The sequence below is a fragment of the Lepisma saccharinum genome, chromosome 26 (assembly GCF_977018435.1).
Source record: "Lepisma saccharinum chromosome 26, izLepSacc3.1, whole genome shotgun sequence".
Taxonomy (NCBI): Eukaryota; Metazoa; Arthropoda; class Insecta; order Zygentoma; family Lepismatidae; genus Lepisma; species Lepisma saccharinum.
Genome location: NC_139254.1, coordinates 30,034,377 through 30,061,967, shown reverse-complemented (window position 1 = coordinate 30,061,967; position 27,591 = coordinate 30,034,377). Strand labels below are relative to the sequence as shown.

General features: G+C 37.6%; 1 protein-coding gene across 2 annotated transcripts in view; it reads right to left on the bottom strand.

Moving 5' to 3' along the window:
• The window catches only part of Pss (phosphatidylserine synthase 1 homolog l(3)77CDf), a 73,528-nt gene that overhangs the window by 14,547 nt on the left and 31,390 nt on the right, over window positions 1–27,591 (bottom strand). For both annotated transcript variants that reach the window (XM_083112349.1, XM_083112350.1), the window contains exons 5-6: window positions 19,709–19,963; window positions 14,436–14,658 (exon numbers count right to left, since the gene is read on the bottom strand). In XM_083112349.1, the coding sequence (XP_082968475.1) occupies window positions 14,436–14,658; window positions 19,709–19,963 (478 nt within the window). The remainder of the gene's footprint in view (window positions 1–14,435; window positions 14,659–19,708; window positions 19,964–27,591) is intronic.

The window sequence follows — 27,591 nt, the reverse complement described above, 5'->3', positions numbered from 1 at the left end:
TCTAGCCTATGGTCACGTATCCCATAACCTACCTATCATTTTAAATAAAAGAGTTGAATTCAAGATGGCAGAACCAAGATGGCGGTTGTCCCCGTGACATACTCCAAAAGGTGTCCCCCTAGGCCTATTTTGTATCGCCCATATCAAATTCCATGAAAATACATCACTGTGGATTTTACAAGGGCTGGTAAGAGAATTCTGATACACCCTGTATATTCTAAAGGGTTTTGGTACAGTGTCTCTCAAAAGTTTTAGGACAACGACATTTTAAACTAGGCAACCCAATTTACACAAGGTGTTGGTGGGTTGCATGTAGAGTTAGGCTCAATTTCAGGGTTGCCACATGCACATTAGGTATTTATAAAATACGCGAAAGAAAGATATCCAAATATTATTGCATAAAACTAGAAAAAAATCAGTATTACATTTGTTGCAATACTCTCAGAAAGAAACAACATCGATTTTATAGTATTTCATTGTTGATGAGTCTACACAAAGAAGAATGTGGAGAGAGGAAACGAAAGGGAACAAAGGAGAGGAGAAAAGAGAAAGCAAAAGGAGAAGAGGAAAAGTAAGGAAGGGAAGAAAATAGAGGACAGAGGAAGTGGATAGGAGAAATAATGAGCAGAAAGGAAAAAGATGCGAGGAGAGATGAGGAAAATGGAGCAAAGAGGAGGGAAGAGAGGAAGGAAAGCGAGGTGATAGAAGAGGAGGAAAGGAGTTTGGAGAGGAGAGGAGTAGACGATAAGAGGGGAGTGGAGAGTAGAGTAAAGGAGAGAAAAAGAGAAGAACGAAAAGAAGAGGAGAAGAGTGCAGTGGAGTCGGAAATATAAGACAGGAGAGGAGATAAGAGGAGTGGAGAAGAGTGGGATGGAGACAAGAGGCGAGAAAAGTAGGGAAGGCGGTATGAGATAAAAATAGAGGAGAAGGATGGGAGAGAAGAAGGAGAAGGAGAAGTTAAGAACAGAAGGGACTGGAGACGAGAGGTGAGAAGGGGTAGTTGCAGAAAATACGTCTTGGCGTCAAGAACTGATGCATTGATAAAATTATCGACATGAAACATTCATTAACATTTTATAATGTATTGGAGAATGTATTAGATCAGTGCGAAATTCCTTTTGGCCGAGTTCAGAGCAAGATAAAATCTTCCACGTAAGATCTTTGATTTTACCTGCGATTATACCACTAAAAACATGAATGTAATTTTCATATTTATCCAATTTTTCTCCTCTTCTCGGTTCGTTGACATTTTGTTATTTAACATTTCCCCTCCCCCCATAGTTAATTCCAATCTGAATCATTCCGTTTCATACGGCGTGGACAATGAACGCAATGGGGCATGTCCAAAACGTACGAAAAGTTTCTGCCACCGAAGGGGTTTGAACCTATGACCATCAGATTATCAATCCTTAACGGTAACCACTACCCCACAAGCTTTCGCTCCTGAACACAGGTAGAAGGAGCTGACCAATGTGAAATGCAGATCCAACCCCCCTCCTACATGTCATGTGCAAAGAATACTTGTTTGGAACAAAGAAAACGAAGGTAATACGACTGGGCGAAAAACATTTAATGGAGAATTGCACATGATGGAAACTTTTCAGTCGATATTTGCAAAGGTATCTTTGCATTGAACTCGAGTGGAAAAAGGGGTAATATTAGTGTGTCCTGAATTGACACAAATATAAATGGTTATTTCATTAATATTTGTCAATGTCTTTGAAGCAGAACACAATTATCGTTAGAGTATCATAATCCAAGATCTGATACGTGAAAATATCCCTTTAATCGTGTGTCAATTCATTTATTTGTTTATTTTTTTTTTAGTAAATTCCAGTTTAAGGACAATCTAGCCACTATACACTATTATTACAAATAATGTTGCCATGCTCTTGTTTAATAGAAGGAGAATTAAATAAAAGAGAACACCTCGTAAGGAGGATCGAACGTGGGACCGCTAGCAGCCTATATCATTTCATTCAATTCTCAATTTCAGGACAGACAATCACAAACATCAATGCCCGAGCCGGGATTCGAACCCGGGACCCCCCCGCGTTGTAGCGCAATGTGCTAACCACTCCACCACGGGGGCCGAAAGCACTACACCACGCCCTTACCTTCCGTTGAATCAACAATGTTTAAGTATTCTGTTCCTCCAATATTGTAAATGTCCTTGGATATACATGTAGTTGAATTTTACTTTAATTTTGAATTGTTTCTTGTGGTATAGCAGCTATCTTCGAGAATATATTTTGGAAGTGATGAAGAAAAACAAGAATATTGGTAGTTGTTGTGAAAATGCTAGTTACTTCTTCTAACTTATTATGTTGATTAGACATTATTAATGAAAAATATCTTGAGCCTTGAACATTGCAGGGCGATGTTCTCTTCTTGTGATACTGCAAAATATGAAATGCTTGTTTTCTGACGCAAGTCTCGTGTCCAGAACAGTCTTATGAAATGTATTTGCTGTTACGTATGGTAACATGAAATTATTACAGTGTTTGCAAAAACGTTTGCGAACTGCTAAATGTGCGAGACGTTATACGTAAATAGGCGGAAAATTGTATTCATAAAATCACATCACATTTGACAGTGTTAGTCAATAGAGAGTCGTGGAACAGTGTGTTAAGGTGTTGGATTAAATCCTTCTTATTTTACTATTTCGAAGAACAACAATTTTTAAGGTAGAACAACAGTCATTCCGTTCCGCTCTTTATTTCTTTTAAATTCTTACACATTCCTTTAATTGATTTAAAGAATAAATAAAAGTATTGCTTGCTTTTCTGTCATTGGCCTAGACAGTGGAATTATGCGTGCAAAGTTCCTGAAAGCTCAGATTGGTTAAACTGTTTATTGGCAATCGTGAACTTTTCGTTTAATAGATAATATTTGGTTTTATACGACGGGAGAACATTGGTTGAATTTCCTTTCTTGCTCTTTTGAGATAATATATATACACTTCTACAGTAGCAATCGCGTTCGGAAAAGGTTAAAAAATGACTTGGTATTCAAAGGCAGATAAGCTTGGTAACCTAGCTTGTTCGCGTTCATGAGTCACGCTTCACAAGGCCGCTTCTTATCGCAAAACAACATTGTGCGTCGATGCCCAGCGTCTACACCCATCCAGCCAATTACAAGTGACCAGAGTCGAATTTTAAAGAAAATCTGAAGAATAATAGATTTCATCAGAGGCGGCTACGTGGGCACTATCTCAACATGCAATAAGTAATGATTCCTGCAAACAAAAATGCTTATTGAATGAGTATTCGGATAGTAATATGTGCTTTATCGTGTAACATGTAAGATACTTATTGGGATTACCGCGTAGTAGGGCAACCGATCCATGAAAAACAAAATAAAATTGAATGGTTGGTTTAATATAGATAAATATTTTTTTATTAATTTTTCCTCATTCCCTTGTTTTTCTTATTTTAATAATAACAATAACGCATGGCTCAAGAACTCTCGAAGGGCCCTGGCCTATCTCCCGACTGCCAGTCTCCCTCACACAATCCTTCCTAGTGATCTTCAACCAGATGGGGTGACGTGGGATCAGCACGTCGAACCCTCAACCATTATGGTGGTTATTCACCTGATGTTTACATTTTCGTTTCTGTTCGGCACGGTCGGGACCCTACTTCTGGTTTTGAAAGAGTAACATGGATTATAAAGATGTAAGGGTAATATCTTGCAGAAAATACAACAATCATTGCGTGGCTGTTGGTTGCAATATGAGGTCCAGAACGAATAATTTTTCTCAAGTATCTGTGAATCTGTTTAATAGAAGGAAAAATATTTTTAAAAAGAAAAAGAAAGAACACCTCGTATGGAGGATCAAACCTCGGACCGCTTACAATGCTCTCAAGAACTCTAACCAATACACTACGTCCTTAATTATTCTTTCGCCTCAATATTGTATACGTTATCTTGCCAAAAAAAAAAAAAAGTTCAATACTCTCATTTGCTCTATACTTCTATAATTACTTTATACACTTAACTAAACCCACAGCGCTACAGCCCTTGAAGGGCCTTGGCTTACCTACCGACTGCTGGTCTCCCTCCCACACTGTTCCTCCGTCACCTGTTATACCGTGGAGTTCTTAGACCTTACTTTATACACATGCATTTGAAATCTTACTCTGAATTACTTTCTTCGTATTAGTATATCTAAGGTTGTGAATATATTTTATTTGTAATTTTATAACGGTTACATGAACATCTACGAAATAGTTCCTTATAACTTGGTATCTGTAAAGAGATACATTCAAGATTTCAAGTGATTTTAGACCACTAGATCCGTGTCCAGTCATCATTGCTCAAACAAATGTTTGAAATCTCTGTGGAATTTTCATTCTGAGATAAGTTGCCTTACTTGCTACATGTATGCGAACTACACTCTGTCCCACTTATCTCTGGAGCAGGTGAACAAAACAAGTATCTGAGCAGTGATGAACACATGAGAGTAACGGAATTGCGTGGAGGGAGGAGATCCACGGCAGTTGCCAGCCTTTCCAGCAGCGTGTACTGCCTCGCTCTTTCCACTCGATCCCCTTCCTCTCCTCCCCATTCTCTTCCCCTATGCGCGGCTTTGCTCCAGGCATGCTGGGACAGGGCACAGTTAATTGTTTTCGCAAGAAGTATCTATGTGTGCCACACATTTAATTCTTACTCACATGAAGAAAGAAAAAAAAACATGTTGTCAATTTGCATTCAGAGGGTAGTTTCACAGTTACAAACTATTTTGGCCTTGATAATAAGTTTAGTGTAAATAGTAATTTTGTTTATATTTTTTTAAAAAAAAAAATTGAGGTCTAAGGTTGAAATCCTCATATTTAGGGCTTGAACTCGTCACCTAAGAGGTTGAAGACCCATCCTGTTTTTTGTGCGTGACCTTCTTTTTATTTTTCTATTCTTTATTCATCCTCATCCTCTCGATTAGCCAAAAGTAAAATAAGAAAATTCCTCCTCCGTGATCGTGCGGTCTAAGGCGCTGTGCTTTGGACTCCGACTGCCGGACGGCATGGGTTCGAGTCCGCCTGGGTTCAGTCTCTGGGTTCTCGGTCTGAATAGCCTATAGGACCGGTGGCAACCCACTATCATGAGGAAATTGGAGAGCTACGAGTGAGTAGCGTAACCCGGTCTCGTAAATCTCCTATGGGGGATGTTCCTGGGTAAACAAAAAATAGTCGATCAGACAATTCGATTGTCGAAAGCGATAAAATAACTTCCGGTTTGACCAAGTTTCCAATATAAGTTAGTGGAATACAGACTGTCTTCGAGCTTACTTTGTTAAAAAGGAGCGGATACAAAATGGATCACTTGAAATTTTTAAGTGACAGAGAATTAAAGATACCTCGAAGAAATTGACCAGTTCCCGGAGTCATTGGATGATGATTTATGGAACAATAGAAATCTTTACTGAGACAATGTTGATCCTCTATACCAATGTTTTTTTTTGTTTTGAGTTGATGTTTTAAGTTCACTTTGTGCACAGTAAGGCTAATCGGGACTGGATCTACAGTTTAAAGTGGAATCCGAACCACTATGTGCTTCCACCGGGTATCGAACCCAATGGTTTCGTTGGTATATACATTAAGCAAGAACGTTCATTCGCCTATAAATTAAGCTACAGATTTTTTTTTATTAAAGAAGAAGTAAATAATAATAAATTCTTAAAGGCAAAAGGAAGATTAAATACACCGATGAAAAACAAAGATATTCTACTTAACCTAATAGTTATAAAGTGCACATTTTATTTCTCATTAATAAAACCACAGATCAATTTTTACATAAACGTGTATTTTAAGTTGGCTCTAATTTATATTTGGCCACTTCTCATTCTTTATAATTATCATTCGAATTAATCATTAACATATATAGCTACGCCAGTTGATTTTTAATTCCACGAAAACGAAAAAAAACAAAAAACAGGCAATTCCACACATGATACGAATATGCAGGAAGTTGGAGGATTCAGCAGGTTGAAATAAAGCTTACATTATTTATAAACATTCAAATACTTCGAAGCCTCTCAATGGCGTAGCTGTAACGTCGCTACCTTGTAACCAAGGTGTTCCAGGATTCGATATCTGGTGGAGGCACTTAAACTCTAGGTCGAGTCCCGAATAGCCTTACTGTGCATAAAGTGTACTTAAAACAAACAAAAAATGAAATGTACTCTGATTATATCAGAACGGATCATTTTTCGACATTGTGTATCTACTAGAACACCGCTCTCTTAATTGTTCTTTCTTCCACAGATAATAACATGCATGGTTATAAAAATTTACGTTTTAAATTTGTTATGCCAACATATGTGCGTTACAAAATTATAATTTAAAAACACTTAAATATTTCATTGGGTTTATTTAACGGCGATGAAGTGACGTGTCTAGGGCGTAGTTTCTCATGTCGTGGTTCGTAGTCTTTTTGCATTACTGCTTGAATCCACTGAGTTTTCGTATCTGGTGTGTCGAAAAAAGATTCACAGATACTTGAGAAAAATTATTCGTTCTGGACCTGGAAAGGCTGGCAACTGCAGTGGATCTCCTCCCTCCACGCAATTCCGTTACTCTCATGTGTTCATCACTGCTCAGATACTTGTTTTGTTCACCTGCTCCAGAGATAAGTGGGACAGAGTGTAGTTCGCATACATGTAGCAAGTAAGGCACCTTATCTCAGAATGAAAATTCCACAGAGATTTCAAACATTTGTTTGAGCAATGATGACTGGACACGGATCTAGTGGTCTAAAATCACTTGAAATCTTGAATGTATCTCTTTACAGATACCAAGTTATAAGGAACTATTTCGTAGATGTTCATGTAACCGTTATAAAATTACAAATAAAATATATTCACAACCTTAGATATACTAATACGAAGAAAGTAATTCAGAGTAAGATTTCAAATGCATGTGTATAAAGTAAGGTCTAAGAACTCCACGGTATAACAGGTGACGGAGGAACAGTGTGGGAGGGAGACCAGCAGTCGGTAGGTACGCCAAGGCCCTTCAAGGGCTGTAGCGCTGTGGGTTTAGTTAAGTGTATAAAGTAATTATAGAAGTATAGAGCAAATGAGAGTATTGAACTTTTTTTTTTTTTTGGCAAGATAACGTATACAATATTGAGGCGAAAGAATAATTAAGGACGTAGTGTATTGGTTAGAGTTCTTGAGAGCATTGTAAGCGGTCCGAGGTTTGATCCTCCATACGAGGTGTTCTTTCTTTTTCTTTTTAAAAATATTTTTCCTTCTATTAAACAGATTCACAGATACTTGAGAAAAATTATTCGTTCTGGACCTCATATTGCAACCAACAGCCACGCAATGATTGTTGTCTTTTCTGCAAGATATTACCCTTACATCTTTATAATCCATGTTACTCTTTCAAAACCAGAAGTAGGGTCCCGACCGTGCCGAACAGAAACGAAAATGTAAACATCAGGTGAATAACCACCATAATGGTTGAGGGTTCGACGTGCTGATCCCACGTCACCCCATCTGGTTGAAGATCACTAGGAAGGATTGTGTGAGGGAGACTGGCAGTCGGGAGATAGGCCAGGGCCCTTCGAGAGTTCTTGAGCCATGCGTTATTGTTATTATTAAAATAAGAAAAACAAGGGAATGAGGAAAAATTAATAAAAAAATATTTATCTATATTAAACCAACCATTCAATTTTATTTTGTTTTTCATGGATCGGTTGCCCTACTACGCGGTAATCCCAATAAGTATCTTACATGTTACACGATAAAGCACATATTACTATCCGAATACTCATTCAATAAGCATTTTTGTTTGCAGGAATCATTACTTATTGCATGTTGAGATAGTGCCCACGTAGCCGCCTCTGATGAAATCTATTATTCTTCAGATTTTCTTTAAAATTCGACTCTGGTCACTTGTAATTGGCTGGATGGGTGTAGACGCTGGGCATCGACGCACAATGTTGTTTTGCGATAAGAAGCGGCCTTGTGAAGCGTGACTCATGAACGCGAACAAGCTAGGTTACCAAGCTTATCTGCCTTTGAATACCAAGTCATTTTTTAACCTTTTCCGAACGCGATTGCTACTGTAGAAGTGTATATATATTATCTCAAAAGAGCAAGAAAGGAAATTCAACCAATGTTCTCCCGTCGTATAAAACCAAATATTATCTATTAAACGAAAAGTTCACGATTGCCAATAAACAGTTTAACCAATCTGAGCTTTCAGGAACTTTGCACGCATAATTCCACTGTCTAGGCCAATGACAGAAAAGCAAGCAATACTTTTATTTATTCTTTAAATCAATTAAAGGAATGTGTAAGAATTTAAAAGAAATAAAGAGCGGAACGGAATGACTGTTGTTCTACCTTAAAAATTGTTGTTCTTCGAAATAGTAAAATAAGAAGGATTTAATCCAACACCTTAACACACTGTTCCACGACTCTCTATTGACTAACACTGTCAAATGTGATGTGATTTTATGAATACAATTTTCCGCCTATTTACGTATAACGTCTCGCACATTTAGCAGTTCGCAAACGTTTTTGCAAACACTGTAATAATTTCATGTTACCATACGTAACAGCAAATACATTTCATAAGACTGTTCTGGACACGAGACTTGCGTCAGAAAACAAGCATTTCATATTTTGCAGTATCACAAGAAGAGAACATCGCCCTGCAATGTTCAAGGCTCAAGATATTTTTCATTAATAATGTCTAATCAACATAATAAGTTAGAAGAAGTAACTAGCATTTTCACAACAACTACCAATATTCTTGTTTTTCTTCATCACTTCCAAAATATATTCTCGAAGATAGCTGCTATACCACAAGAAACAATTCAAAATTAAAGTAAAATTCAACTACATGTATATCCAAGGACATTTACAATATTGGAGGAACAGAATACTTAAACATTGTTGATTCAACGGAAGGTAAGGGCGTGGTGTAGTGCTTTCGGCCCCCGTGGTGGAGTGGTTAGCACATTGCGCTACAACGCGGGGGGGTCTCGGGTTCGAATCCCGGCTCGGGCATTGATGTTTGTGATTGTCTGTCCTGAAATTGAGAATTGAATGAAATGATATAGGCTGCTAGCGGTCCCACGTTCGATCCTCCTTACGAGGTGTTCTCTTTTATTTAATTCTCCTTCTATTAAACAAGAGCATGGCAACATTATTTGTAATAATAGTGTATAGTGGCTAGATTGTCCTAAAACTGGAATTTACTAAAAAAAAATAAACAAATAAATGAATTGACACACGATTAAAGGGATATTTTCACGTATCAGATCTTGGATTATGATACTCTAACGATAATTGTGTTCTGCTTCAAAGGCATTGACAAATATTAATGAAATAACCATTTATATTTTATGAGTGTAAAACTTGGTCCCTTACATTGAAAGAGGAACATAAATTGAGAGTATTTGAAATTAGGATCCTTAGGAAAATCTTTGGACCTAAAGGGGATGAGGAGACAGGTGAGTGGAGAAGGTTACATAATTTAGAACTACACAATTTGTATTCATGTCCAGATATTATTAGAATAATTAAATCAAGAAGACTTAGGTGGGCAGGCCATGTGCCACGAATGGGAGAGGAAAGAGGAGTTTACAGGATTCTTGTTGGGAAACCTGATGGTAAGAGACCTGTAGGAAGGCCAAGACGAAGATGGAGGGACAACGTTGAGATGGACCTAAGGGAAATCGGTAGGGATGGAAAAGAGTATATAGATCTTGCTCAAGATAGGGACAGATGGAAGGCCTGTGTTGCTGCAGCCATGAATCTTCGGGTTTAAGAAGGCTAGAGAGTTAGTTAGTTAGTTAATTTATATTTGTGGCAATTCAGGACACACTAATATTACCCCTTTTTCCACTCGAGTTCAATGCAAAGATACCTTTACAAATATCGACTGAAAAGTTTCCATCATGTGCAATTCTCCATTAAATGTTTTCGGCCAGTCGTATTACCTTCGTTTTCTTTGTTCCAAACAAGTATTCTTTGCACATGACATGTAGGAGGGGGGTTGGATCTGCATTTCACATTGGTCAGCTCCTTCTACCTGTGTTCAGGAGCGAAAGCTTGTGGGGTAGTGGTTACCGTTAAGGATTGATAATCTGATGGTCATAGGTTCAAACCCCTTCGGTGGCAGAAACTTTTCGTACGTTTTGGACATGCCCCATTGCGTTCATTGTCCACGCCGTATGAAACGGAATGATTCAGATTGGAATTAACTATGGGGGGAGGGGAAATGTTAAATAACAAAATGTCAACGAACCGAGAAGAGGAGAAAAATTGGATAAATATGAAAATTACATTCATGTTTTTAGTGGTATAATCGCAGGTAAAATCAAAGATCTTACGTGGAAGATTTTATCTTGCTCTGAACTCGGCCAAAAGGAATTTCACACCGATCTAATACATTCTCCAATACATTATAAAATGTTAATGAATGTTTCATGTCGATAATTTTATCAATGCATCAGTTCTTGACGCCAAGACGTATTTTCTGCAACTACCCCTTCTCACCTCTCGTCTCCAGTCCCTTCTGTTCTTAACTTCTCCTTCTCCTTCTTCTCTCCCATCCTTCTCCTCTATTTTTATCTCATACCGCCTTCCCTACTTTTCTCGCCTCTTGTCTCCATCCCACTCTTCTCCACTCCTCTTATCTCCTCTCCTGTCTTATATTTCCGACTCCACTGCACTCTTCTCCTCTTCTTTTCGTTCTTCTCTTTTTCTCTCCTTTACTCTACTCTCCACTCCCCTCTTATCGTCTACTCCTCTCCTCTCCAAACTCCTTTCCTCCTCTTCTATCACCTCGCTTTCCTTCCTCTCTTCCCTCCTCTTTGCTCCATTTTCCTCATCTCTCCTCGCATCTTTTTCCTTTCTGCTCATTACTTCTCCTATCCACTTCCTCTGTCCTCTATTTTCTTCCCTTCCTTACTTTTCCTCTTCTCCTTTTGCTTTCTCTTTTCTCCTCTCCTTTGTTCCCTTTCGTTTCCTCTCTCCACATTCTTCTTTGTGTAGACTCATCAACAATGAAATACTATAAAATCGATGTTGTTTCTTTCTGAGAGTATTGCAACAAATGTAATACTGATTTTTTTCTAGTTTTATGCAATAATATTTGGATATCTTTCTTTCGCGTATTTTATAAATACCTAATGTGCATGTGGCAACCCTGAAATTGAGCCTAACTCTACATGCAACCCACCAACACCTTGTGTAAATTGGGTTGCCTAGTTTAAAATGTCGTTATCCTAAAACTTTTGAGGGACACTGTACAAATATCTATTTGGTATCTGCCTATTCCGAACGGGATTTAAGAGAGATCTCACATTGAAGCTGCAAGTGACATGTGGCATGTGTTACTTGGGAACAAATCGATCAACATTTCACACCATAGTGTCATGACCAGAGTTAGGATTTTTAGGTGCACACCTTTTTTTCATAGTGAAAGTGAGACCTCTCTGGAAGGACTCAGTGTGTGAAATGTTGCCTCAACGTGAGAATGGAGCTAATTTGCCAGCACCTTTTTTCCCCTTTTTTGATAACCTTTCCCCTTCCCTCCCTTTTCCGGGACATTTATCTATTTCCCCCCTTTTTCGTGTTCTTAATCGCTTTTCCTCCCCTTTTTGTGTCCTTTTACTGGTGTTGTTAAATATATTTCCTCAGCAAAACATTGAATTTTTATTTTCTTTTTCGCGACACTTTTCTCTTTAAGATGTTTTCACATTGTTAACTGAAATTGAATGTATTTAAACTGTGCTTGATTGTTGCCTATTTGAAATCAACAATGGAAAGACCGCTACTGATATGCACCAGATCGCAGTTATTATTTTTAAGATAGAAGGAAGAAGAAAACGCAGTTTGGTCTTGGAAGCAATGAAGCAACAATGTGTTTCTGAAGTGGTGGGTTTCACGTTTCATGTGTGCGCAGTGGACAGATATTGTTTGTGGATGTAAGTTCCTTACCTGCTTTTTCACTTTGTTAGATGCTGTTAGTGCATGTGCCCAGATCCCGATTTCTCAATCTGGCTCAAGAATTTAAGCACAACTTCATAGAAAGTGATGGAACTGTTATTCGATGCACGGTGTGTGATACGGGAATCACATTAGATAAAAAACACCAGAGAGATCGCATCCAGCAACATATGTCCAGCTCTAAGCATCAAAAGAACAAGAATCTGCAAGGAAGTAAATCTCGGCAGCCTCTCTTACGCAATGCATTTGAGCAGTGTTCTTCCAAGAACCAAAATTTAAAGAAATTTAATGTTGACTTGTGTGCATCTTTTACACAAGCTTCTTTCCACTCAACAAGGTGAACCATCTGGCCTTGAAAGGGTTCCTTGAAAAGTACACACGGTTGTCAGTGCCCGATGAGAGTATGTTAAGGAAAAACTATATTGAACCTGTGTATGAAGAAACTGTTCGTAAAATTAAGGTGAAAGTGTCAGATTGCGATATAGGTGTCATTCTGGATGAGACGACAGACTCAATGCAACGATATGTTTTGGAACATTTTGGTTTTTCCTCTGACAGGTGAGTAAGTTAAGCTCATGTTACTAAACATGTATGAGTTGCAGGAAACCAATGCCAGTACAGTGATGCAGTCATTTATGGATTTCTGTCAAAAACTGTGGCCCGGTGGAATTCAGTTCGAAAAAGTTGTTCTTGTAGTTACTGACCAGGCTCCCTACATGCTTTCGGCATTTAACCAATTGAAGCCGTTGTTCCCTAAGTTAAACCATGTAACCTGTTTGGCTCATGCCCTTCACAGGGTTTCTGAATCTATTAGGAATGAATACAACATTGTAAATGAGTTCGTATCTGATTTGAAGAAAATACTCCTTAACGCATTCTTGCCTACAGAGAAATTACCTGCCTGCTCCTGCCACATTTCCCCATCATGACTCACTGGGGATCATGGGTTGAGTGTGCTGCATTTCTGTGTGAAAATTTTGAAAAAAGTAAGGAGTTTGTGCTTTCCCTGGATTCAACCGACGCAGGTGCAATTTCCAAGGCACAGCAACTTCTCCTCCCAGACAAGATAGATGATTTGCAAAAAGAACTGTTTTGTGTACATTCCTACAAGTACATGTCAACAGCCATCAAAAGCTTAGAAGAAGAAGGCGTCGAAAATAAAAAAACAATGGGATATCTTTACTACTGTGAAGGGGCTGTTAGATGGTTTTGCCAGAGACAAACTTGAGGCTAGTCTTGACAAGAATCCGGACGTTGTGGAATTTGCCACTTCCACAGAGTTGCCATTCCGAGTGAATACTAAGTTTGCCCCACTTGTTTCTGTGGATGTAGAGAGAAGCTTCAGCTTATATAAAGATATTTTATCTCCGAAAAGAAACAAATTCACTTTTAAAAATTTAGAAATGCTTAATGTTGTAAGGTACAACAGCTTTGTGTTTTTCCCAGACTCTGGTGAATAACTGTGACACAACCTATGTGTGTGATGTGTACACAGCTTCGAGTGAATAGCTTAGACTAATAAAATAGGAGGGAAAGTTTTAATAAGTAGTATAATTATCAGCACCTTTTTCTTGCCCCAATCAGCACCTTTTTTGTCCCTTTTTGGGTCTTATTTTAGCACCTTTTCCCTTCCTTTTTCCCAATGAAATTTTCCCCTAAAAATCCTAACTCTGGTCATGACATGCCACACATTTGTATTTGATTGGTGGACCACAACACATGTTAATTGCCACATTGGTGTAAAATCTTCCTCAGGGTTATTAACCCCTTAAGTGTGGATGGCATATATATATGTCCTCCACATTGTGCTGCTGTAGTGTGGAAGGTGTATATATATGCTTTATGTTTGTTAGAACTATATTTGATTTACTGTGGCGTATATAGTCATACAGACGTTTGGTGAGATAGTTTTAGCTGTAGTAGAAACAAAAAATAGTACCAAGAGAGAAAAAAGACAAAAAAGAAGACAAAACTAATTTTTCCCTTCTTCTTCTTTCTTTTTGTCTTCCACACTACAGCAGCACAATGTGGTGGGCATATACTGAATTTGACGAAAAAACCTACATTTTCCAGTAGCAACTTGTTCAACAAATTCCACACTTAAGGGGTTCATTTATGTAATCAGGTGGTTTCCTAAAAATAACAACATGGTATAATTTTGTACTGTAACACAAGCTATTTACAGAAATATTGAATTGAAAAGATTATCTGTAATTTTACTTCTAAAATGATATGCCTATACTGACCAATGCTGTTCCATCCTTTTAATTTTATTTACAGATCCTGCAAATACTTTTATGGACATTTCAGTGTTTTCATGCTTGAAACATGAAATAATAATCTGTAGTAACAGTAATGGTGGTAATAAAGTAATTTACGGAAAGATTGCTGAAAAAAGATGACGTTCCCTTGGGACAATTAATGATTAGTTTAATAACAGATATTACAGAAAGTTCTCACATACCTGGAAGTATCTATGCCACAGTACACATCCATAAACACAAACAACAGAGAGCAGAAATTGGCACAGAAGCCACAGTATAATGTTAATTGCTTGCGTTCTTTCAAACAGCTCCTTTCCATTCTTTATGCACAATATGGCCTCTGTAAACATTATGGCACCATACACCCAGCACTGCGTTCCTACCCTTTTGCATCGAGTGTCTGTCACATAACTGTAGTATTGCCTGAACAAGGATATACAAAGCATTATGTAACAAGATATATTCGTACAAGGATGTAATTTTACACACATTTTGCCAAAATAATTCCATTTTATATTTACAAAATTATTTGTCCATTTCTATCAATAATATTTCTAGTCCATTTTTATCAATAATAAATCTTGAAAAATTATGTTAGTTGCAAACATCTTATTTTTGCTCATTACAACTGTATGTATAATACAGAGGGGAAGGGGATTTGTAATGGAAATCAAGTGAGTGTACTATCATGTACTGCACGGTAACAGCTTCACCTGAATTTGTGGCATACTGCCTGTTTAAGAAATCCAAGTTGACTACCATCAAACACACTCTCTCTCTTATTTCTGTCCACAAGCCCTTAAATTGTACTGTATGAAAAAATGTTGTGCATCTTTTTATGTTCAGCATAAAAGGGAGCAAATGTTATTTGACATTTTTCAACGTTTCTTATATTTTATGAGACTTGTCTGTTTTATTGAGTTGCCACTGAAAATTTGTTTGCAATATTGATTTTTTTAAAGATGTTTCATGCAAACATTTTGTAAGTTGTATCTTAGCTGTTGGATGGAGTGATACTTGGTTTGCATTTAAGCAGCATTCATGACTGATATTTTTGTCAATGCTTATTTTTTAAATCCACTTTATGCACAGCTGGTTTGTATTTACTGCTTCTAGACACTGTGTTTAAATGTGCCACAAACTAAAAATGTCTCCACTAGAATTCCTGGATTCTGGAGTGAATCATAAAGCATTAAAATACAAAAATTTCAATGGAAAAACTTTATGAAAAGAGCATATTTCTGCTTATTCATACATATATTTCTTGGAGTCACTTTTGTCTACGCATGCATCCACCCATCCATCAGTCCATTTTTCTTCTTCTATTTCAATTTGGTCAGGTGGAAGAACAGTAGCAGGCTGAACCTTCACCATTAATGAAGATGTATTTGAAGTGACTATGAAATTATTATGCTGAACATGAGAGAAAGTTTTGCACAGGCCTCTCTGCATTCTCCATTCCTCCTTCTTATCCTTGACAATGAAAGTGAGAAACAACCAGTCTTACTATGTTTGTATTGCATGCTGTTTTTTTTTTGTTTCTTTTTGCAGTGGTCATGAACTGTAACAAGTATGATCATTACTGCAATAAATCAAACACAAAATTCCATCAAAATTCTCCAATCATTAGATTATTAAGTAAACATAATAATATTGTCCCGAATGGAATTGATTTGGATTTTGCTTTTAATATTAAAAACTACCTATATAGTTTAAACAACATATTAGATATAATATACAAATAAAACATATCTAATTCTAGAGTGATTTATTTATAGTCTCAAATACAAGTAATAGCTTTCTAAATTTTGTATACATATAAACGAATTCAAATTTGAACTTTTGCTTTGTATTGATTATTCCTGTTTCCTATTTAAATAGTGCTATTCGTATAATTTCTTTATTCTTCTCAAGCTTTTATAGTTTGTTACTTGTTTATGTTTTGTTTCTTCGGTCCTTTAGTTTTCTCCTCTGTTCTAAATTTGTAGTATGTATATGTATGTAATTTTTTGTATTTGTGCAACTTTTGTATTTGTATAACTTTTTGTATTCATATTTATCTAATGTTTTGTGTAATAATTACTATGTGTTTGTATTATATATTTATTTATGTAAATTATATTGTATATAGCAAATTGTAATGCCTATTGTAATTGGAGCATTCGCTCTGTTATAGGCGATTGGTTAATAAATAAATAAATAAATAAATGTTCTATCCAGTTCATGCGTAAGAAGTAACTGAAATGGAATATTGTTTTCCTCTATTTCCAATCTTTTTTTTTTCTGTAAGTTGTTTGGCAAACAATACATATTAAGTTCATCTCAACCCACGTTGCTCAGGTAGCGGTTCATAGACACTTAGGCCAGCCACACAATGGATCCGACAGGATGCAACGAGGCACAAAGTGACATGAAGCAACGCAACATGAGGAGTCACAAAGCGACACGACGAGACATGTTGTTAGTTAGCTAAAATCTGATGGCAGATTTCGTCCATGTAATAGGTCTAGATCTGTCTTTTATAATTTAGGAAGCGGGTTAACGATGCATAATACGAGTTTACAGCAGAATCAATGCATCAATGTACAAGGATTTGTAGAATTAATGTATCATTTTACATGATGTGAACAAAGTTGTAAAATTCTATTAATGTACATTATATTTCTTTCATGTCATGTATATCATCAAGCACATACTTCTTGTATACCAGAACATGGCATGAAGAAGTAAGTGAATGTCCTCTACTGTGGCTAAGATGTAAATAAGACGTGACTTTTGCACCTTGAAGTGCACAATTTCAGACACCATATGCACAATATTAGGCTTACGGATATTCAAATCACAATAAACATCATTTTCATATTAAAAAAGGAATTTCTAGTAGTTAGATGTTAGAAATCCATGTGATCAGCACTAGCAATCATCCAGGTTCACAAATTCTTAAATGTCGCACTTCACGCAGGTTGAAAACACACATTCTTTGCATTAATTTGGTCATCCAGATTTTCTGTTTCATGATCTCCTGTGTCCGAATATAATCACGTTTAATTTGCAATTAAATAACAATATCGCTGCCATGATACTGTTCTCGAGATAACAAGTCAAATGTTTCATCCGGTGTGCGGCTGCCCATAAGAGCCCCATGTTAACCTTCCCAGACTCGGTTTGCAACAAAAAATGACTCGTCATGTTGGTTCCGGTGTGCGGCTGGCCTCAAAAGTAGGCTGAGACAAGAAAGATACCTGATACTGGCCAATAATCACAGCGGTCTGCAAAAATACCGCAAGGCACTTTTGAGGAGTCTATATATCCTGAAACGTATACAACATACATCATGATCATTAATTTGCAATGGAATTGTGAGATTTTGTGTTAAAATGGCACCATGTGAAATTGGAAGCAAAACTTTGGTAGATCAATATAGTTACAACGTAATACTTACATATTAAAAAATTTTGATATTGGTGGGATTGGTAAGAGTATGGGTAATGGTGTGGGTACTGGTTCAAACTGTTGTAGGCTTAGCCAACTTGAATAGTAAAAGTATGGAGGCTCATGGTGGCTGTGTTGCTGGATGGTACTGAAGAGATCACATTTAGTGATCACCATCTTCTGATTTACACACTCCTCTCTATCTTGTCTATGATCTTCCTCATGACAAAAAAATGGGTTCCACTGTAGTCATCTATAACGACGCATAAGCACCATTTTCAGAATTTCAACATTGTTGTTATGACGAAGTTTCATGTGTAGAAATTTCAGTGTAAAATGCAGGCTCAACTGGGACTCAAACCCGGTCTCTGGTACACCATGCAATTTATCTACCAAATGATATATCAAGCCACCACTGATTTTGCCTGATTTTTCGTAGCTGCTGTTTTAACTGTGTAGAACTTTGTCACTGATACTGAAAACAGGTTCTCTTGCCTTTGAAATACTGCTGTCGCCAATAGTGTCTAGTTTCCCCCAGCATGGAGTTGACAGTAGTGCCAGAAAAAACTAGGCATGGCTCGTTTGGTAGCTGAGTTGGTAGATCAATGGTAGGGTGCGACAGGAACTGGGTTCAAGTCCTGATCAGCGGCACTTGACTACATATTAATATGCACAATGTTTTATTAAATTATCCTTATCACATATATTAGTATTAAAAGAAATATATTTGTGCATTGTAGTCTGTTATGTGGTGTAACCCTTGACAACAGTGCTTTTCACACACAGAACCATCCACAAATGCAGAGCTCTAGATGGAAAGGATATATCCCTGCACACCAAGGTAGATGTGTTAAATTGCTTGCCATGGCAACCATGACATCACTCTTGTTCCGTGACTGAAGAGCATGTTTGAGGTGAATCAGTTCTCTGCAGTTGGCCTATGAGGAGTTGAACTGAGTGTATATTGTTGCCCCTGTCATTTCCTTTCATGCAGTTTTAATCCTGTTTATGATTTTGTGTGTGTTTTGTTTGAAACTCCATTTTCTTATTGGAAAGACTAAGATAAGAAGGATGTTTTACATTGTGGGCATCCTACCAAATCACTACCAATCTGTGTTAGTAAAGAAGTTAAGAAATACAGTAGGTGATACAAACCTCAGGAATGCAAGACTTTCTTAATTAGTGAATATTTCAATTCAGAAAGAACTGTAATTTAGCTAATCACAATTCATGAAGATATGACTAACAGGTTTGTGGCCTTTCAGGGCAGAAGGATTGATCTGATATACAAGAAATATGTTCCATTGTAAAATAAGTATGTGTAACTATATATCTAATTTTCTCTATTAACCTATTTTATTTTTACTAGCCTTTCACCTAACTTCAGAGGGACCAGCCACATTAGCTCTGTGTAGTTCACTGCACTTTTTGACACTAGGTGTATCCTGGTGTCAGGCTGGTGCAAGAAAATAATCTACAACTAGACAGATGGCGGTGTTCAAGTTCAGAAAATTCAACAAATGCCTGTCTGCTGCTTTAAACTTTCATTTGATTAGTCATCATCCACCACATGACCATAAACCATATATTACACTGCTCCAGAACGTAGTGCAAATGGTGCAGACACCATATACACTACTTAACACCAAATCAATGAAGTCCATGTTGCACCCTGTAACCAACTAGATGCACGGGTGCAGAGACAATTGAAGAGTGCAGTGAACTAGGCAAGGCTAATGACACAACAAGCTGCACTTGAATGCATACCACACAGATTAGGCTATTTTCTCAATAGTGTGCATTATGTTGCCTTGGTGTGCTGGCTGAGCATGAGCAGAATGTTCTTTTAAACACTGGATGGGGTTCATAAGCTTTAGTATGAAACTCCCATGCTGTGTGTCTTTGTAGATGGCAACATTGTCTTGCACCTACAGATTGAATATTTCACCTGCCAATCTACCAGTCATTGCCAATAAAACATTTAATCATGACATGTATGAGAAAAAAGAAGAAGAAAAAATGAAAAAACCTACAGACTCACCTCACTGACGGTGCAACAATGACTCCAATCAGAACTAGCCTTCCTATAACAAAAGGGTGAGCTGGTGGCATCTCAAAAATATGTTTAATGAAGAATGTATTCAATTCGGAGACCTGCCAGAATATAACCATCTGGCACACAGCAAAAAATCTCATGTATGTACAAGCTGGATCTAACCATCTGACGTGAGTCCAACTTTCAGGAGTAAACTGCAGAACAGCTCGCTTTATCTTGCCAGATGTTGTGTGTATATCCCTAAAATTATAAGAAATGTATTACTAACTCAAACTGAAACAACTATCAGATATAATTTATACAGAGGGTTTACTACAACTCATGGAAAATTTGTTAGAAAATTTGGATGGCAGAAATTATTCAGTATTTTATTGATGTTGGCTGATATACGAGGTGATATCAAAACGTTTCGAGACTAGTTCGATAACATGCCAACAGGTGGCAGCCGAAGGTTGCATGCAGTCTCACAGAGAGCACCAACCTTCATGAGTCACTGTGCTAAGAGACATTGTTCTGTGTACATCAGGAGATGTGGAACTGGTGCTATTCTGACCATGTGCATTAACACGTCTGACATTTCATCATGGGCAGCAAGTTAGGAAAAAGAGGGAATGTGAAATTCTGCATGAAATTGGGCAAATCAGGAATTGATTCAGCAAGTTTACAGTAATACTGCAATGAGTCGTTTGAGGTGGTTTGAGTAGCACATGCGCTTTAAGAGCAGAAATATCACTGAAAAACGACGAGAGATCAGGAAGGCTTTAAATGAGCGCAAGTCCCGAAAATGTCGAAACCATTCGGCAACTTGTGCATGAGGATCATTGTAAAACAACATTGCAGCCATTGTGGGTGTGTCATATGGAACCAGATTTGGATCCTGCAGACTTTGCCCTCTTCCCGAAGATGAAGATCCAATTCAAATGTTCAAATGACTCCATTGTGGAGATTCAGCTTGAATCACGAAGGTGCTTGGCACGCTTCAAAAAGAAGACTTCCATGACACATTCCAGAAGTAGTAGGAACGCTGGATCTGTGCAAGGGGATTATTTTAAAGGTAATAGTGTATAAACGTAGATAAATAAAGTACTTTCCTGTAAATCAGCTAGTCTCGATACTTTTTGATACCACCTCATAATAATCAGTGTATAGGTTTATCAGTAAATTTAACAATACTTTTACCAAAGTAAAGGAGTCTAGTCAGTAGGGCATCTGACTGTCATGTTCAAAGGTTCAATTCCCAGGCTGGGTGATCTATGGCCTCGAAAATGGCTGAGATCGAGAATGTGTGGGGCCCTGCCACCACATCCCCTAAACGTGCCTTCATGGTATGGTGCTATATGCACAGGGAACCCTTTTATACCTTACTTTTACCAATCTGATATTTCTATAGATAGCCTGTAACTGATAAAAAAATTCTGCAATTCTTGTTTTTAATGATCAAAGTAGGGATGGAAAAATGTCAAAGTTCAAATGATGCAGATAATGCATTGATATAAAACTTATCAATACTGATATTCGACCAATCCAATATAAAATTGCTGTTACTAACCAGGTGTTTGTAATGAAATTGTCTTACAAAAAGAAACAACTGCATATTTTGACATTTACATTACAAAACATACTTTTATATTCATAAAAATAAGGAAAAGTGGGCTAGTTTTGCACTAAATTACAGGCTATTTATAGGTATATAGAGTGGAACCTCGATTTTATGTTTTTCGGGGGACCAAGCTGAAAAAAACTTAAAATGAGGGAAAATATAAAATCGAGGAAAATTTTATAACATTTTGCTATATTCGGATTATCCTGGTTGAATGTATAAATCAGGAAAATGTAAAGTCCGGGAACATATCATATATATCAGTTTCTTTTTCTGAGGCAAAACTTACTGCAGAGCATTTGGGTGCAAACATTAATATTTCTCTTTGCACATCATATTGGCAGATTATCTGTAATTGGTATCCGTAAATTTTATTTTTTATTCAGGGTTCACACATGAACTATAAATGTATTTTCCCCGAGTTTTACAGACTTCACAATTTTTCCAGAGTACTCAATACACAGTACCTTACTATTTTGAATTTATTTTGCAACAGCCTACTCTATTTTCCCTCATAGTCATACAACCCTCACCTTCTTCACTATTATTAGAGATGGAACAAGGGTTTTGACCAATAAAGGCACATCACTACATTGATAATACAGGGTGATTCGAAAAGAATATACATATATCTAAACCAATATGTTGCCAAAACCACTGATCACTGAACAGCACAGTACTCCCTGGTGGAAGATAATGTTGTTTAGTTTCAAGTTTCAATCAATTGCCGCTAGATCGCTCATGCAACTGTTTGTCTTCATGATGCCATGATGAAAATGACGACTCAGCAGCAGAAGGTGTTTTGTGTTCTTGAGTTTGCTAAATGAAACTATGATTGCAGTGGAAAAAAGTTTCCGTGTGAAGTACCAAATTGATCTTCCTAACGAATGGAACATTTGCAGATGGTATAGACAGTTCGGAGACACAGGTTGTTTATGTAAACAAAAGAGCCCTGGGAGGCTGTGTCTGAAGAAAACGTCGCAAGAATCCAAGCTGCTTTCCAAGACAGCCCTTCAAAATCAACTCGTCATGCAAGTCGGGAGTTATAACTGCCTCAGACAACAGTTTCGCGAGTTTTGAGACGTCAGTTGGTCATGAAGCCCTACAAGTTACAGTTTTTACAGGCTCAGCATGATGACAAAGAAAGAAAAGAGTGCAATTTGCTGCCAGATACTGGATGCTGTTGAAGAGGACAAGAGCTTCACGGGACGAACTGTGTTCAGCGACGAAGCAACTTTCCACCTTAGTGGCAAGGTAAATAAACAGAATGTTCAAATTTGGGGTGTACAAAACCCACCTTACATTATGGAAACTGTTTATGTACCACCACTACCAAATGACCTTGAAGAGCTGAAAAATCAAATCACTACTGCTGTAGCGTCAGTGACAATGGACATGCTTGCTCGAGTTTGAAATGAATTCGAGTACCGCTGTTATGTTGTTCGTGCAGCTGGTGGAGGACATATTGAACATCTGTAGATATTCGTAAGTAAGTGTCAAAACTTTCAGAGTTGTACTACTTCTATTTTCTCAAATATACCTGTTTGAAATACATATATTCTTTTTTAATCACCCAGTATTACTAGTATCTTCACCAATCAAGTATATTTTAAAATAGCCTGTAATTTAGTACATTATTTTGCCATTTTTGTTATTACTTTATGAATAAAAACATATAATTCATATGTCATGTAGAGTAAATGTTTAAATTCGCATTTTGTTTTCCAAAGGCAAAACCCTTCCAATCACTTAGTTACATGTATTAAGAAGAAGGATGAAGAATTCATGTTCCCCAAGGAAAATTTGCAATTTTATATGATGTCAGTAAATATCAGTTGTCAATATCAGTAAATTTTGTATCAGTAGTTGATTGGTACTGGCCAAAATTTCACATCAATTCAGTTTCTGATACCAATAATAAAAATTATTGAAGAATAAAATGGCATCTCTGTGCTTATAAATATGGACTAAGGTTACAGTTTTTGTGGTACTTAAGTACTTGAAAAGCATTAACAAAAGTGCCTTACGTGTGTGATGCTTTACAAATATAGCTTATTATGACTTCATTTGTCTGTGAAGCATACAGGCTGCAGCTTCTAGTAACTCTTATTTGTGAAATGTGCAAATTATATGCATTCACAAACATCTAAACATTAATTCAAACAAAAACAATACTAATTTCCAGATTAATTCATTTCGCTATTTACATGGAGTAGGACCAATTTCCATGGAATGCCCCATGTGTGAAAAATGCAAGAGAAAACTCATAAAATTACAGGAATTTTATTCTAAAGTGCATGGAAAAATATTCACAATGGAAAATCATATTTCAGGACATAAAATGGCTCCTTAGCAAAAACCCTATATGGGGGTCATGACAATACTCTCATGACAGTATACACCTGCTTAGTAGCTCATGACTTCTCTACTGTTGACTTGCCCTGTGGAACAGAACAAAGTGCTTTTAGTTTTTTGTGGTCAAAGGGTGTGAAACCTGAAATTTACAGAAGAATGAGGGTTCATTATAGAAACATTTACGAATAATGGATGGAAAAATTTTAAAACCGACAACAAAAAGTCAGTGAACAACAATGAAGTGGGAAAGAAGTTAGCATGGCAACTGAGACAGTAAAACAGCAAATCAGGCAGCGAATCAATGAATGCAGGCAAGTCACTATTGGTGAAACTGCAGTAGAAGTTAACATAAGTCATGGGCTCACGGCTCTGCATACAAAGATGACCTTGGGTGTAAGAAAGTGTGCAGCAGATGGGTGCCAAGACAGCCATCCGATGATCACATGCATGCACAGGAGAATTGTCAGGAGCATTTGGACCATTATGCCAATGAAGATGTTTTTCTCAATCAAATTGTGGCCGGAGATGAGTCCTGAGTGAACAATTATGAACCACATTATATGAAGTGGAAGCATCCATCATCTCTGCCCACGAAAAAAATTCAAGACAGGGGAAAGTCATGCTGACCATCTTTTAGGATGTCAATGGGACTATATTGGTGCATTTCCAGGAAAAGGGTCCAACTGTGACTAGTGGTGGATACAGTGACATGCTGGTGAACAAGCTGAAGTCTGCAATATGGTCAAAATGCTGGTGACTTTTCTCAAAAGGAGTATTGTTGTTTTACAAAAATACCCACCCCAAATGGATGGATACACATACATACAGTGGAAACACTATACTCTCTGAAATTTTAGGTGTTCAAGTCAAGCATCCACCACACAGTCTTGACTTGGTGCCATCAGACTTTTGTTTGTTTGAATAAGCTTTTTGTAGAGGGCATCCACAACTTTGTGAACAGGTGGACATGTGTGTTATGAAGCAGGGTAACTACGTAAAAAAATAAGACACAAACAATTTCTGTAAGTACTCTCGTAAAAAGTTATTAATAAAATTCCCATTTCCTCGATGTTTAACATGTCATTTTATCAATTTGTAAGCAATTTATGACAATGATTAACATTTTTTGGTGTTATTGTGATTGTGTAAATTAAGGTCTCTCCTATGATGCAACGTTGGATGTGGCTTCAGCTACATTTCCTGGTATTACACAAAACAAGAACCAATCAAGAACGGTAAATGTAATTTTTTTTAATCCAACATCTCAAAATGTATGCATGCACAGATATATGGGTGTTTGCATATGTATGCACATGTTTAAACACTGTACATCAATGTAATTTGATTAAATTTCAAAAGATGTATGGTCTCAATGAGCCCATGCTGGCTACACTAACAATTATATGCTATGAACCTCTGGAGCTGAAGTGCTATAATAATTACACTGTCAACATTAAATTTGTTACAAGGAATGTGAATGGTGTTTTAAGGTAAGTCGATGGTGCTGAATTCAAAAATGAAATCAGTTTTTTTCCTATCGGGCTCAGTTTTATTGTTACACACTAACCTGTACCTAATGCAATTCATGAAAAATCTGCCTATTTGGCTGTGGTTTAACCTATATTTACTCTACAGATATTGTTGAATAACAGTCATTATATGACCATAGAATGACCAACACGTTCCTAAGGCCAGGGACCTTCCTCGAATTGCAACAAACCAAATCGTAAATAAGAGAGAGGCATGGCAACACTGTCGATGAGTCATGTCCGAACACGTAGAATCACAGTGTTGTTTGTTGTCACGTGCATCTCAGCATTGTAAGTTCTGACGGAGTGATTTGAAGTTTCAGAAGTAGTGTGTAGTGTTAGTGCATAAGAAAATGCCTCGTACCTGCATAAATAGCCCCAGTTCGTTTTGTTATATATGTGGAGAGTTGACATTTAAGTCACAAAAGCGACGAATTACCCCTCTTATAAAGAAGTGTTACGAACTTTATTTTGGGTGTAAAGTTGGGGACCAGGACAAAACATGGGCCCCCCACATATACTGTTTGACCTGTGTTACACTTCTGACAAGCTGGTTAAAAGGATCACGTCACATGTCGTTTGCTGTTCCCATGGTTTGGAGGGAACCATCAGATCACACAACAGACTGTTATTTCTGCCTGACCAAAATAGATGGAATCACGTCGAAAACAAGGAACACTGTACAGTACCCAAATTTACTATCAGCCATGAGACCTGTATGTCCCAATGAAGAATTGCCAGTACCAAAGCCTCCTGAGAATGTGACTGTGAGTGAAGATGAATGTCCTGACCAACACGGGAAAGAAAGTGCAAGAAGTGAAGAAACTGCCGACCCAACATTTAAAGTGTCGGGTTCATCAATGGAGCCACACTTATTGTCACAAGGGGATCTGAACGATCTTACGCAGGATTTAAATTTGTCTAAGCAACAGTCTGAACTCTTAGCATCGCGACTGAAAGGTTGGAATCTCCTCGCTTGCGATACGAAAGTGTGTTTTATTCGTGACCGCCATATAATTTTCTCAGAATATTTCTCCCACGAAGGAGACATGGTTTTTTGTAATGACATCTCATCCGTTATGGATTGTCTTGGCCATGAATACAGTTCACACGATTGGCGTCTTTTCATCGATTCCAGCAAAGTTAGTATGAAAGCTGCACTTCTCCATAATGGAAACAAATTCCCATCAGTACCAATTGCTCATGCTGTTAACATGAAGAGAACTTGCAACAGCTTCTGACAAATATCCAATATGAGAAATACAAGTGGAATATATGCGGAGATCTGAAGGTAATTGCAATTCTGCTTGGCATGCAGCTTGGGTACACAAAGCATTGCTGCTTCTTATGCGAGTAGGACAGCAGAGACAGAAAAAATCACTATTGTGGGAAAAAATGGCCTCTTCGCAGTGAATTAGTGCCTGGACAGAAGAATGTGGCGAACACTCCTCTTGTTGACCCCAAAAATGTGTATCTCCCTCCTCTGCTCATAAAATTGGGACTAATTAAAAACTTTGTGAAAGCCATGGACAGAACTTCACAAACATACTGATAATGTGCTGATTGCTCACAATTAAATACCAACTAAAGGTTAAAAGATTAAGAATCAGCAAGTTACGTGTGTGAGCATGAGATTTTTCGAACTACGTTTCGAAGGTTATACTACCTCCTTCTTCAGGTTGAAACGATGTTTTCAGACACCTGATAAGGTGCCTCGTCGAGAAAGTGATGGTTGAGGACTTAGGTTAAAATGGTATAGGAAAGACACTTTCTAAAAAAGAAATGTAAAAACACATACTAAAACCATGCAATACTCTATAAAAACAAAAGAACGTTCAAAGCTGATGAAGGCGAACTGCCGATTGGTGCTCGGGGTAAGCGAATGCACGGTGTCAGCTCATACCTGGAGAAGGAAAACTCCTCCCCCCTGGTCTTTCCTCAACTGGGGCTCGTGAGTCACCAATCCAAGGTGAATTCAACTTCCACCTCGGCGGCTTTCCTAACCTCAGCGGTAACATGGAAGCCCATCTCGTCTCTACTCCCGGCTGCTTTATCCCATTTTTTTAAAAAAGTTTATCCAGCCGTCTTCCAAATTCCCATCATCCCTATTGAGTTTATTCCTATTATCCGCGCATATATAGGCTGCCTCATACACATTCCTGTCCAATTTATTGTTAATCTTCCTAATGACTTCGCTTTTGGCGATCTTATGCCGGTTAGCTAATATGTGTTCAGATAATCCTGTCTTGGGTATACCCTCCTTTACATCTTTATCGTGCTCACCCCACCTAATTTGCATACTCCTCCCGGTCTGTCCCACGTATTCCTTTCCGCATTCACATACTATCCTGTACACTCCCTTTTGCTCTTCAGGGTTATCGCGC